The 14,707-nt window shown below is 38.5% G+C and overlaps 1 protein-coding gene across 1 annotated transcript in view; it reads left to right on the forward strand.

Annotated features, from left to right (window-relative positions):
- Positions 1 to 6: 6 nt before the first annotated feature.
- The window catches only part of MARCHF11 (membrane associated ring-CH-type finger 11), a 116,562-nt gene continuing 101,861 nt past the window's right edge, over positions 7 to 14,707 (forward strand). Inside the window, exons 1-2 of the mRNA XM_017855949.1 lie at positions 7 to 238; positions 1,434 to 1,589. Coding sequence (XP_017711438.1) covers positions 1,572 to 1,589 — 18 coding nt within the window. The 5' untranslated portion in view covers positions 7 to 238; positions 1,434 to 1,571. The remainder of the gene's footprint in view (positions 239 to 1,433; positions 1,590 to 14,707) is intronic.

Here is a 14,707-nt window from a genome sequence, read left to right on the forward strand (position 1 = left end):
CGACTCCGGGGAAGGTCCGAGGCGCCTCCCGGAGGTGGCGGCAGCGAAAGGCGGCCCCGGGGAGTCTGAGGCCAGCGCGGGCGGCGAGGGCGAGCGGCGGGGCGCCGGAGACCAGCCCGAGACGCGCTCGGTGTGCAGCAGCCGCAGCAGCAGCAGTGGCGGCGGCGACCAGCGCTCTGGGCACCAGCACCAGCACCACCTGCCCATCTGCAAGATCTGCTTCCAGGGCGCGGAGCAGGTAAGGCCCGGCGGGATCCCCAGGCAGCCGGCGGCGGCTCCAGCTCGCAACGGTCAAGCTTTCAGCACCACGGACAGCGCACGCCTTCCTCCCAGTTTGCCTCAAGACAGACTCCTCTGGTTCTGCGCTGTGAGCGCTAGCTCCAGTGTGCGTTCCCCTTTCCCTTCCTGTGAAGGCAAATAAAAATGTCCCAGTGGCGAATACTGGGTTTAATTTCATCTACACTTTTTTTTCCTTCATGGCTTAGCAGGTACATGTTCCTCAGGTGCTTTAGTGATAATGCCAAAAGTACCTTTTGTGAATTATTCGATGAATTTTGGTTTATGCTTAGAAGCAAACCTATCAGATGTAAGATGAAGTCCGTTTTCTACAGATGTATCTTGAGACGGATGTCATATCACAACCAGAAAGGGCAGAGTCTTTCCTTATTGCAAATTTGGGTGACTTAATCTCATGGATATGAAAAGCATGTGATAGTTTTTACAAGAGAAATAGGAATGGACTTTGAAAGAAAGGCAATTATGCCAACAATGTACGTTATATTTTGTCAGCAACACAATTCTAAAATTATAAACACCATTGTAGGTGCATGCAAACTTATGTGAGAGTAATCATGCAGAGGAAAGGATAGCATATGTCCCTTACAAATGTGTGGTCTGAGAAAACATTAGGTGTAACGTTTTTAAAAGTAAGGAAATTGCATAAGAATATACAGGATTTCAAAAAAAAAAAAAAAGAATATACAGGCTTTCAGGAATATAGTGCTCTAAGTCAATATTTATGATGCTACATTTAGAAAAATAAAAGCATAATGCCGCTTTCTGGGATGCCGTGCGTTTCTTCTTTAGCAGTGATTAAGAATAACTGCAGAGGAAATGCATCTGACCATCCACTTAAAAGTTATTAGAGAGATTTAATAGTACAGCCTTCCCCCACGGGTATTGGGAGCTATATCTTGCAGACATTTTGTATGTTGGTAGAACATTTATGTCATAACTGTAAGTAATATCTTTGAAATAGTTTTAAGACTTTAGTTTCATTCCCATCAGAGGTATAAAATTTTAATTTCATTTCCTAGGATAGAGCCTGATGCTGTATCCTGAGTAAATGGCTTTGAAAGAAAAGAAAGGAAGCATTAGGTTTTTAAAATAGAGCCACAGACATAAATATTCACACTGAGCTGTTTTCTTTTTAGGGTGAGCTGTTGAATCCCTGCCGATGTGATGGGTCAGTTCGGTATACACATCAGCTGTGCCTGCTAAAGTGGATCAGTGAGAGAGGTTCCTGGACCTGTGAACTCTGCTGCTATAGATACCATGTTATAGCCATTAAAATGAAACAACCTTGCCAGGTAAGCAGTTTCAACATTTATTTTTCCTGAAATAATTTTGTTAACATGAATGCACTTAAGCTTAGTTATTGCTAAGGATATTTACTTATGCTACTTAAAAACATTTTGTGCAACTTACAGTAAAACCAAGATTTAGAATTTGTAAACGTGTTTTGAGAAAACCATGACGTTTTATCTGAGAAACTCAAAAGACATTTTGATTAAATGGTTTCCTTCATTAATTTTTTACTTATTGATAAAATGATACCCATCTTTTTTCTAAAAAGGCAAGTTGGTAAAATGACTTATACCCCCACTTACATCAATTTTATTCATTAGAAATGTTACACAATTGATTTTATTAATATTTTGTTAACTTAAGCCTTTAAGCTCTAGTGGGCTCCATTTATGGAGAACAGATACAAGTAAATCAAAACTTTACTGGTGTGAAAATTTTGGTTGAACCTATTAGTTCTAATCCGAATGCTCTTTCCACTTAACCAGGCTTTCTTTTTCATATGATGTTCTTTCGCAGTTAAATTTTTGCTGATTTTCTTCTTTGCTGTGTTCAGCTACATAGTGGATGCAGAAATAATCTCAACAGTTACTCTCAATAATACTACTGAAATCGTATTCTTACATATTCTTAAACTTTTTGTGTTAATCACATACTAACACAATACACATAAATCTACAAATGCCCTGGAAAATAGGCCTAAAATTTATTGTGAAACAGATTCAGGTTCTTTGAACAAACAGGTAGAATATACAATATTAGGAATGCCATCTTAAGGAAAAGCAGAATAATGTGTAATTAATGTTATCTGGTGGCTGAAGTTAAGTAGAAATAAAAGAATAGGGTTCAAAACAGAGGCAAAGGAATAATGGAAGGAAAAAGAATAGGGAATTGCGAAGTTGGGAGGGGAAAATGTAATAAACTCTCGTGTTCCTTGTTGCTATCTAAATCACCCAGTTTGGTTTTTATTCAGCAATGTAATATAGGTGGAACTATTAGTGTTTGCGGAAGGAACCTGGAAGCTGAATTACTAGTGTATTAATAATTTAAATTTCATAGTTTAAAATTTTTGCATCCTTTATATAGTTTGCAATTAATTTGCATCTCTGATAGTCTCCATTTAATGCATGATTAGCAAGCACAAAATGAAAATATGTATTTCTCAAGCTGACCTAGGGCTTATGAATAATTTGGAAAGAGAAAGCATGAATAATATGTATAAGTGATATTATCATGCTGAAGACAGGCACAAACCTGACACCTTTTCACAGAACCTCTGATTGAACTTCTTGGGTATCAATTTATGAATCCATCATAGTTGTCTTGAAAAATAGATGAAACCATTTTCAAAGACAGTATATAGGTAGTATAACTGGATCTACAACAGTTTTATCTATAGAAGGATGTGGGGAAAATAAGAAATGAGAGAGTTTTGGGCTCTAGAGAAAAGTTCCATGAGAAGAGCTATGGTCAGACACTCATTGGCTGAAACAGAAGACTATTTCAAAAGCTTGAACTTATGGCAACTGTATGTTAATTCATTTGGGATGATTAATTTTGAAGTAAATAGAGATAAGTACTTGGTGGACATTTTAAAATAGAGAAGAGATAAAGAGCTGGGGAAAAATAGTATTTACTAATTTTAATCCTATAGCAAAAGGAATTGGTTACTACTGTCTCTTGCTTCATTTAAAAAAGATTCCATAGTTATTTTTAAGAAGTAACTCCCCAAACTGTGCATATGATTTTCCTTTTCCCCAAAAAGAACTAAAACCCAAAAACTAATCCAGTACTAGTAGCATATTTAGGATTAATTTTATTATGACATCTGTATATACTACTATTATCTGTAACCTGATCTGATTGTTGTAGTGACCTACAAAATCATATGTAGAAACAAAGTTGATATGAATGTGATGATGATAGCTCAGAACATGCTGGAGATGAAATAACTTTCCAGGACTACATCAGATATGCTTGTATCTGTGTGAGGCCAATCCCTTGTGAGCAGGTGATTTCTTGGATGTAGACCAGAACAGAGAACAAATAATAATATTCACAAATACTTTGCCACGCACTGTTCTAACCGTTTTACGTATATGGATACAGATATTTAATCTTCATGACAAATCAAAGAGGTGAGGAATATTTCTATTTTACTCAAAGGGAAACTGAGGCACAGTAAAGTTAAGTAACTTCTACTAGGTACCTATCTAGTAAAAGGCAAAGCCAGGATTCAGACTTAGTCCGTCTGGCTCAGGGCCGCCCTGTTGGAAAGTGTGCATCTCAGTCCCATCCTAGCCACTTTCATGTTTCTGAATCTGTCATGACTTGTTCTGGAAAAGGCTGTAGCAAGCAGGAACTAGTTTCAACCTGGATCTCTAAGATGCTTTGGGAAGGTTTTGACTGTCTACTGTTGCATAATAAGCCACCTCAATACTTAGTGCTTTAAACAACAACTGTCATTTATGATCTATTCAGAGTCTATGGGTTGATGGAGGTCAGCTGAGATGTCTTTCTCTGCATGCAACATCACCTGAAGCTATCATCATCCAGAGGCTTAACCGGATTGGAACATCCAACAAGGCTTGCCCATTTGACCTGGTTTTGGTGCCGGCTGTTGGCTGGAAGCTCAGTTGGGGCTGCCACCTGGTGTCTCAGTTCTCCTTCCATGTGACTGCTGCTTTTCCCTGTGATAACTGGGTTCCAAGAGCATGAAAGTGAAAATTACAAATCTCTTAAGTCGTGGCCTTGGAAATGACGTGGTTCCCAATCTGCTGCATTCTTTTGTGTAAAGCTAGACAGAGGCCCAACTCAGATTCAAGAAAAGGGAAAATAGACTCCACTTCTGGAGTCTGGCCTTTCTTTTAAAGGGAGTGGCCATCTTTATCCACCATAGGAGTTAGCTTCTAAAATGGCCCTGCCTTTCTGACCTGGTCTCTGCGTTTGGTCCTCATGAAGTCCATCTAGATCAGCACATATCACCATAACTTCCCTTCCAGGGCTCTGAACCAAAGGAGGTTAAAACAGTGTATGCAAGAACTTACCAGTGGTGCTTGTATATCCTCAAACACTTTCATGAGCGAGTATTACCATGTTGTATTTCCTTGTGCTCAGAGGAAGATGAGGACAGAGAAAGGCAAAGAGCAGTTATCAGGAAACAGGTGTGTGTGAGGAAAACGTGCTGCAGTGAACCTAACACCTTAGTTTCACTTGTTTTTCTCATTGAGATTTGAATTCTTTGAGAATTGGAGTCTAACCTCCCGATTTTATTGGATTTCAGTGATGCTTGGCAGTATGACCCAATAGAAATCTAGCAGATGTATCCTTTGCAACATAGTTAAACCTTAATTGCCATATCATTAGCAGTAGGAGTTAATTAAGACATTTGAGGTAATAAAAATGCATTTACCTTCCTATCTACTGGCAGAATCTATTTTATTTATTAACATATCCAAGATGATGCATTAAGGACAATTTGAGAGTAAAGGCTAGTTCTGTTTTGAATCTGGCCCAAAATTAGTGAAATGTGTGGACTTATAAGATCAACTTTATTTTGAGATGTTGGGAGCATTATACATTAATTAAGCCATATTCCAGTTTATGAATGGCTTCAGTATTTTTTCCAGAGGCATGATGGATCTTTGAAGAGATAACATTTATGGGATAAAGTATTGTATGTGAAATTTTAAACTTTCTATAAAAGACAGACTGTACTGCCTAAACGAAGAAAAAGCTATGTAAATGGAAGGTAATATCTATGTTATTTTAGAAAAGCTACTTAAACTCTTTGTATCTCCATTGACTCATCTTCAAAAAGGAGATGACAATGGTACCTGTCTTATACCTTATTTTGAGAATTAGACACATAAATATGTGTGAAATGCTTAGAATGACACCTGGCCCATAGCAGATGCCATTTAAATGCTGACTCTGGATATTATGATCCGTTCAGTCAGCTTAGAGATGGGGACCTTCACTTGCTTACTTCCACAGGTCCTTCTTGTTTACTTCTCATTGTGTCTCAAAGTGAAGTTAATGGCTCCTCTTTCCATATCCTTCTTTACCCTTGGATTTTTATTCCCTGCTTTTTCTGGGATCCCACCTCAGTTTCTGACCAAATCATTGACATCCGTGATGAATGAATCAGCATTTTTAAAAGCAGGTGTAATGAGATATAATGATCTCAATGCGGTGAGCATATTTACTCTCCAGATGTCCCTCACTGTGGGTCTTATTTATGTCCTTATTGGAGTCTACTCATAATTGGAGCAATGAGATGCTCTTAAATGTGGCCAAGCACAGGGCAGCACTATTCAAGGTCAGGCAGCCATACTTTGTTTATGCTTTAGAACGGCCCCTGTCAGGTGGGGTGCATATAACCTGTGAGTAGGTAGAAGGTCAGAGAACTCTGAGATTTCTGGGGGACAATCACAGAAGAGGTAATGGCTGAGCATCAGTCACAGGGAATCGTGGTGGTCACCAACTTTCCTTCTTCCTCCTCCTTCATTGCTTGGAGCACCAGAGGAAAGGACCAGTGTTATCTGCCTGTCTTGCCTACTTGGGAAGGGTTAGAGACTTGCATGTGGTCCATAGACCTTTTCAGGGATTAGGCTTTGGCCATTGTTATTGGCCTATACTATTTTTTATTAGCCTTTTCCTTACTCCTTTTCCTTTAAAACTCTTCTAATGTACTGTCAGAAGCAGATCTTCTTGTAGCAGTAAGAATGACTGGGAAATCTCTTAGCAAAGAGAAGGACTTGAGATAATTTTTCATTTTATACATGTTCTTAAAACCCTGGGATTCCTCATAATGGATTTGAATCAGAGGGGAATTAGCTAGCAGGTGGGTTTATTTGGCTATCCTTTTCAGGTACAGCTTCCAGACCTTCCTTCTTGTAAAACATATACAGAACTTTAATTAACTTTCTGAGGAACCCGTGGTCATTATTTTTCTAAATGAGACTCCATCATGAAAGGGGCATTTCCACCTTCAGAACTGATTGCTAGTAGGGTGTAGCTGATGTGCTAGGAGGAGCTGACAAATTATCATTGAAAACTGACTTTGGTTTTGAAAATGTATCCAGAAAACATCAGAGCATGAACTGTATTTGCATTGCATGCTGTCATTTGAAATCATTCAAGACATTTGCATTTCATGGCTTAAAAATGTCTGCATATGTGCAGCCTGTGACACAGTGAGCCACCCCTTTGACTTTTTCTCTAAGTGCTGCTCTTACTTCCATTCTCTGCAGATTTAATAGCAAACAACAAGCTGAGGGGAGATTTTTTTTATTACCATGCCTGAATAACTAAAAAACAATGCTGAGATGTAAGATTTAAATGTCTATCCTGGCATATTTTGTAGGTAACTAAAAATGTCAAAACGAACAGCACATCACGAGGCAATTTTCTCACCTTAGGAGTTATTTTTGTTTCATTTGCTTACTAATTTTCAAAACATAAGAATCTGTATTTTACTCCCTAGAAGAGATGAATGATTTTCTGCTGAATAAAATACGTAAATTTTACTTTGTATATTACTATGGCCATCTTATCTACTGTACAGACTACATGTACAGTGATTTTACAATTTCTCCTAAGACAGATGGTTCTGAGACGGTGGTAAAAGGAGCCAAAGGTCATTTAGGGCATTGTGCCCTGGTATTTGCTTCTAAGCTATTTAGAATGAGGCTTGGGGACAATGTGGACCCCATAGATGATACCCTTCAGGACTTCCTTCTACTTTTCTACGTTTTCCAGCCCTGTGAAGTGCATTTCCCTTTGGACACCTTCCTCTTCTGTGCTTTGTTTGCCCCCTCATCCAGCTTCCTGTAGAAGAAAGAACATCCTAGGCAGAAGGAGATCGACTCATGGGTTAAAGCAAGTCAGGATGGCAAGAAGATTTGGCAGTGGTTGGGTAGAGGAGCCTTGTCATTGGCTCCAAACTGTCTTCACTTGATAACATTTGTATTACTGTTTAAATTAGTGGTTGGAAGACTTTTCCTCTGCAGGGTCAGACAGGAAATATTTTAGGCCAGGAGGGCCATTATAAGCTACTGTCCTAGTATGAAAACTGCCATAGACACTGTATAAATAAATGAGCATGGCTGTGTTCCAGTAAAACTTTACTTATAGAGACTGAAATTTGAATTTCATATCATCTTAATGTGTCAAGAAAGAGTATTCTTTTTAGAAAAAATGTTTCCCCTGCCATGTAAAATATAAAACTCATGGGCCACACAAAACAGGCGGCGAGCTGGGTTCACCCAGCTGCATTTGGTAGTAATTTAAGCATATGGAGTATTGATTTGGACTTACGTTTTTATGGCCTCTTAGAAAATGCAATATATGGGATGTTTCTAAATTTCTATGTTTCTTTGTAATTTTGAATGAACTTATTCTAAACTTACATTATGTAGAAAATGGTGGCATTTTAGCTCCATAATGAAATGCTATTAACTTCTCAGTATTAAATATTAAAACCATTGCTTCTTTGAAACAGTTTCTTGGTCATATCAGACTCAAATCCTGAATTCTGAGGAGTCACTTTGGTTAAGTCAGGAGTGGAAAGCAGGGGCATCTCAGAATAAGTGTCCTTGGAACAGGCCACTGTCCTCCTCTCTGTGAGTCCTGGAAGACATTTTAGACAATGCTCTTACCCCGCCCCAGGCTGTCTTCAGTCCAGTAAATATCCTTGGAATATTCCCTTCTGAATGTCTTGAAATGAGATTATTTTAATTTGTTTAGGTTTCTCATCTTTCATTCTGAGGGACAAGCATAGCAATGAGTGGGACAGGTTTTAGAGCACATTATATAACACAGCTCAATATTGCTGACATTCATTTTCTTGGCCACTTTGTGGGCCTTCAATGAATATTTATGGTATGAATGAATAAATGAATGAATAGATGCATACCTGAGTGTTTTTGTAAGGTGGCCAGAACCATGGAGGTTATATTATTTCTGCAGCGAGAATATGACTTAGGGAAATCAAATTGCTTTCATTACTCATACATGAGCCATCTAATAATTGTTAATTTTCAACTGGTATCTCAAGTTGATCTTCTAATAATGCTATTCTCAAGTTGCCTGGGCAAGTATGTTCAGTTCTTCAGACCATAGGAAAAAAGCCTTGAGAGTAACACAGGGATCTGTTTTTTTAAACCTAGATTTTTTTTTTTTTTTATACAAGCTTCCAGTAAGACATATCTGCTCTTTTCAAAAAATAAAATGTCATGGAAAAAGACTGTGAATGTGGAATTACCCATGTGTGACACCCTCGCTTTCTTGAGATTGTCACTGGTTGAAGGGTTTCTTCTAGCATTTGTTCAGGGAATTTGAATAATTTGTTGGAAATTTTACCATATGATCATGGATATAGATGAGCTGCTAAGAGCATCTACTGGATATAAATTTTTGGTGTGAAATCTGCCACCTGGCTGAAAACAAGGTGACTTGTTTTGATGAGCAGTTTGCACAGTTGCCGCATAACTTCAAAAATGATTTTCCACCGGTGAGTACAATACTCAAACCCGGGGAGATGTAGCCAGAGAACAGGCTATTTCCTCCTCACTAATTTCCTGCTTTGCCTTGGCATGTAGCTGTGCTGTGATGTGACTGATGTTTTGCTAAAGGGATTGGTATAAAGGAAACTCGGCTTCCTTCTATTTTGGGACCTTCTAAGAGTAGAAAGGGATGACTCTGAGGGCAGAATGAGAGTACTTCCGACCCTTCAGAATAGCAGGGAATGGACTGATGAGTAGATAATTATCTACAATTACAAGTAAATGGATGGCAGACAGAGGAGTTGGCCAAGAAAAACTGCACTGTGGTTTGTGCTTTCTGTATCCTTGGATATCTGACAACATCTTCCCTATGAGTGTAACTCATAATTCAAAAGCTGTTCCACATGATTTAGCCAAATGAAGTCGATGCAAGAAGAGGTGGACTGGAACCTGTTATTTGGGAAGACGTGACAAAAACCCGGAAACGTTTCTATATCGGCAAAGTCAATAAGGGAACTTATTGAGGACACATTTCTTATTCCATCCTTCCCTTAGGAGTGGAATGCTTTGAAAACTGTCTAAAAAGATGCTTTCTCTCTAGTTTTTACCTCTTTGAGTTGGTTCATTTTGACCGATGACACCTGGAGAGTGGATGTCCCTTCATTACAACGATAGAGTTCCATTGTTGCCTTCATGTGCCTTTTAGTTTTACTTCGCTTTTCGGTATACTGATTTGGTGTGGGTGGCCAAGTGCTTAATTTGGACCTGGGGTGTTGGGGGTGGGGGGGATGCCACCCATAAGTATCCAGCTCTTATTCCAGGAACCCCCCCAGGCACTCCGTTGTTTGATATGGTCTTGTGGTTGTATAAGATTTCATCTCCGTACTCCATTTGTGTCAGGGCTCTGAGCTACAGAATCGTTCAAATGAATAAGGGATTGTTTCAGAACACTTACATAGGCTTGCCTTCGTTTGTTCAATCTGTTAGAAGAGACTTTAAGAAGGAAGCCTCTTTCACGCAATGTGAGGGGATTTTTCTTATATTCTTATTAACCAGTTTTCCAGAACCTGCAGGAAATACTTTTGCCCTGTTCTCTTTCCCCCAACTCTCTCCCTAGTATTGTTTCCTATGTTGTATTTGTAGATTTAAAAAAAAAAAAAACAACCGTAAATATGTATACAAGGGCCCGCTCTATTTTTTTTTAAATAAAAGAAATAAAAATCTTAGAGTAGTGAAGAGCATAGGATTTGCCAGGCCTGTATTGAGCATTCAGTAAATATCTGTCTTATCCTTCTTCCATCTCTTTCTTCCTTTTCCTAACATCATCTGACTCTCATCTTTTGTGTGGGAATGAGTAGGTGGGAGGTTTCCAGTGAGACCTCCAGCCCCGTGGAGAGAAGGGCACAGTGAATAGGGGGAAGTCTTTGCCTCCGTGGCATTCTCTAGGGCCAACCATGCCACGCTTTCTTCCCCTGGAAGCAGAAAGAAATTTTGAATGCAAAACCACCTTTCTGTCTCCTCCTAAACAGTCTTCGCTTTCACAGTGGTCTCTCTCACTCATACTATCATAGCTTCTGTTAAATTCATTTTCAAATCTAGACAAGGTTTTCAGCAATTTGAGAAGTAGTTGAAAGACATTAAAACATGCTAAGCCAACAAGATTACAACTAACTGTGCCAGAATTTTTTGGGTAGCTGTGGGTGACATGGTTCCTAGGCTATGGAATGAAAGATGCTTTGATATTGGAAAGATGTTGAGTGATTTGGTGAAACATATAAGGATGGGTGATGAATCTCTCTGCCTCCTGTCTACTTACTCCCCTCAAGCTGAATACCACTAAGACTGAAAGTAATATCTGTTACAGAAAATGAAACTTGAAAAAGAAATATGCTTCTTTATTTTGGACATGATTAAACTCTACTACAGTAAGCTTCAGGGAAAAACACCAGCCATACCTTGAATTGCCTATGGGGAGAATTCCAGTCTGAAGTGATGATGGATCCATGATTATTCATATAACATGACACAGTGATGGATCGGTGTGTGTTTGTTTATGTTTTGGTCTGGAAGATGATTTTACTCATGTTCTAGAGGTAGCCTCAAAGTATTTTTTGTTGTTTTCTACTACGTTACTGATAGTAGAAATTGGTACTTTTAAATTGATAATTGGTACTTTTTTATTCTTTTTTCATTTATTCAACACATAAACCACTACTACATAACACACACTGTTCTAGGCCGTAGAGTTACAGAGTTGGTTAAAACAAGCAGGGCCTCTGCTTCTAGAACTTAAATTATCGATGGTAAGGAGCAGAAGAAAAACAAGGGAACAAATAAATACAAAAATTAGCTAATTATAGATTGTGTTAATGATGCTAATGGAAATAAACTGGGTGTGAGAGTTAATTTTATGTGTCATGGGGAGCCCAGGTATTTGGTCAGACAGTATTCTGGGTATGTCTGCGAAGGTGTTTGTGGGCAGATGAACACTGGAATTGGTAGACAGACAAAGCACACTCGTGTGGGAGAGCTGCAGCCAGTCAGTTCAAAGCCCGACTAGAACAAAAAGGCTGACCTTCCCTTGACTGAGAGAGAGAACTCAGCTTACCTGTTTTCAAGCTGGAACGTCATTATTTTCTTTGGACTTCAGCCGAAACACTGGATCTTTCTGGGTCACGAATGTATCAGCCTTTGGACTAGTAGGCTTTCAGATCTGTGCTTTCAGCCCTCTTGATTCTCATGCCTTTGGACTTGCACTGGAACCACAATCTTGGCTCTTTTGAGTGTCCAACTTCTGATTGCAGATCTTGGGACTTGTCAGCTTCCATAGTTGTGTGAGCCAGTTCCTTACAATTACTCTCTTTACACACATGCATGCACACACACACGCACACACACACATGTGTATATACAGACAGTTCCCAACTTACAATGGTTTGACTTACAGTTTTTCAGTTTCATGATGGGGTGAAACTGATATGCATTCAGTATGCTCCTCAGCTTACAATGGAGTCATGTTAGGACATAAACCTTCATAAGTAAAACGAACATTGTTGTATGTTCCTCACACTCATATGTATACATACACACATATGTACACACACACACACACACACACATCCTATTGGTTTTGCTTCTCTGGTGAAACCTGATGAATATACTGGATGATTAAAAAGAGTATGCTAAAATGGATCATGTGATACTTGATTAGAGTGGGGTACATTCTTATAAACTCATGCTCCGCTTAAGCATGAGTTTATTTAAACTATACATTTGTAGCTGTTTCTATATTGACTATGCATTGTAATCATTTCTATATTTCATACATATGTAACAATTTCTATATGAATGATTACATATAGAAATATATGTAACCATATAGAAATTTACATATCTGTGAAATATATATAAATGTTACATATGTAAATTTCTATATGTATTTGTAAATGTTTCTATATGTAACCATTTCTATGTTGATAGAAGTGATTTTTATAGTTTATATAAACTCAGGCTTAAGCAAATCATGAGTTTATATCAATGTATTCCACTCCAATCAAGTATCACATGATCCATTTTGTCTCTCTTGATAGACATGGTTAAATATAGAAATATTTACACATATGTGCTTATACTTTGATTAGTATACATATATATGTTTTCTAGCTCTTATCTGTTGAGGGGGTTCAGTATTAGTGGCACCTGAGTGAGAATAAGCTCACCTGGCACCAGATGTCAGTTTCTAACATCATTCTCTAATTAAAAAAATAGTCACATGCAATATGAGACTGGAGCTCCTTGTAGTGCCAGATTGTAAAGAAGTGCTCAAAAAACAAAAGAAATGGGGATAAGTCATCAAAGGGACACAAGAGCCAACCTGGAAGAACCCCCAGTGACTAAAACTGGAAATATTTGAGCAACAATTTGGCTTGGATTGTAACTTGAACTATAATATAAAAATCTGTAGGTGAACACCAATACAAATAAATCATCAAACAAATAAATAAATGGGAGAGAAAAGACAAGTCTCCCTTACAGAATTCCAAATAATTGCACTGGTGCTTCAGTGGTAAAATTCTTGCCTCCCAAATAATTTATGTATATAATCTCCTCTCCAGGAGGTACAGCTCCATTCCCCCTATCCTTTGTACTTAGTGACTTGTTTCCAAAGAGTAGGTTGATAATAGAGTGGAAAGGATGTGGAAATACCTTTACAATCGAGAAGGCTAGCAAATTCTACGTAGCCAAGGTGGTCAAGTTTAATATTATCAGTGATAACTGATAGCATTATCACTGGTAAGTCATGTTGATCGCATGTGCCTCTGGTATGATGTGATGAGATTATTTCACCTGTGGTCTTCCTCTCTAAAACCCTTAACTATAGTCTAACCATGAGAAAAACATCAGACAAAACCAAATTGGGGGCAATCTACAAAATAACTTGAGGAGTACTTCTCAAAGCTGAAGAATAAACAGGGTAAGTCTCAGAAACTGTCACGAACCAGAGACTAAGGAGATATGATGACTAAATGTAATGTGGTCTTCTGGATATAGGATCTTGGAAAGAAAAAGGTCATGAGACAGAACTAAGTATGGAGCTTAGTCAATAGTAATGTACCAGCGTTGGTTTATTAGTTGTGACAAATAAGACTGTAGCAATGTAAGATATTAACAGTAGGGGAATTGGGTTCAGGGTGTGTGGCAGTTGTTTGTACAACTTTTGTAACTTTTATATAAATAAAAAATTACTCTAAAATGAAGTTTGTTAAAACGAACAAACAAAAATAATGCAGGGCGATTTATAATCCTTTGGGTATATACCCAGTAATGGGATGGCTAGGTCAAATGGTATCTAGTTCTAGATCCTTGAAGAATTGTCACACTGTCTTCCACAATGGTTGAACTAGTTTATAGTCCCACCAACAGTGTAAAAGTGTTCCTATTTCTCCACATCCTCTCCAGCACCTGTCGTTTCCTGACTTTTAATCATGGCCATTCTAACGGGTGTGAGATGGTATCTCATTGTGGTTTTGGTTTACATTTCTCTGATGGCTAGTGATGATGACCATTATAAAGACACATGCATACGTATGTTTATTGCGGCACTATTCACAATAGCAAAGACTTGGACTTGGAACCAACCCAAATGTCCATCAGTGACAGACTGGATTAAGAAAATGTGGCACATATACACCATGGAATACTATGCAGCCATAAAAAAGGATGAGTTCACGTCCTATGTAGGGACATGGATGCAGCTGGAAATCATCATTCCCAGAAAACTATCACAAGAACAGAAAACCAAACACCGCATGTTCTCACTCATAGGTGAGAACTGAACAGTGAGAACACTTGGACACAGGAAGGGGAACATCACACACTGGGGCCTGTTGTGGGGCAGGGGGAGGGGGGAGGGATAGCATTAGGAGATATATCTAATGTAATTGACGAGTTAATGGATGCAGCACACCAACATGGCACATGTATACATATGTAACAAACCTGCATGTTGTGCACATGTACCCTAGAACATAAAGTATAATAAAAATATTAAAAAATAAATAATAATAATAATAAAAAGGCAGGGAGGGCCAAGGCTAGATAGCAGGGGTAGGGAA

Source organism: Rhinopithecus bieti, unplaced genomic scaffold (assembly GCF_001698545.2).
Source record: "Rhinopithecus bieti isolate Rb0 unplaced genomic scaffold, ASM169854v2 scaffold_41836, whole genome shotgun sequence".
NCBI lineage: Eukaryota > Metazoa > Chordata > Mammalia > Primates > Cercopithecidae > Rhinopithecus > Rhinopithecus bieti.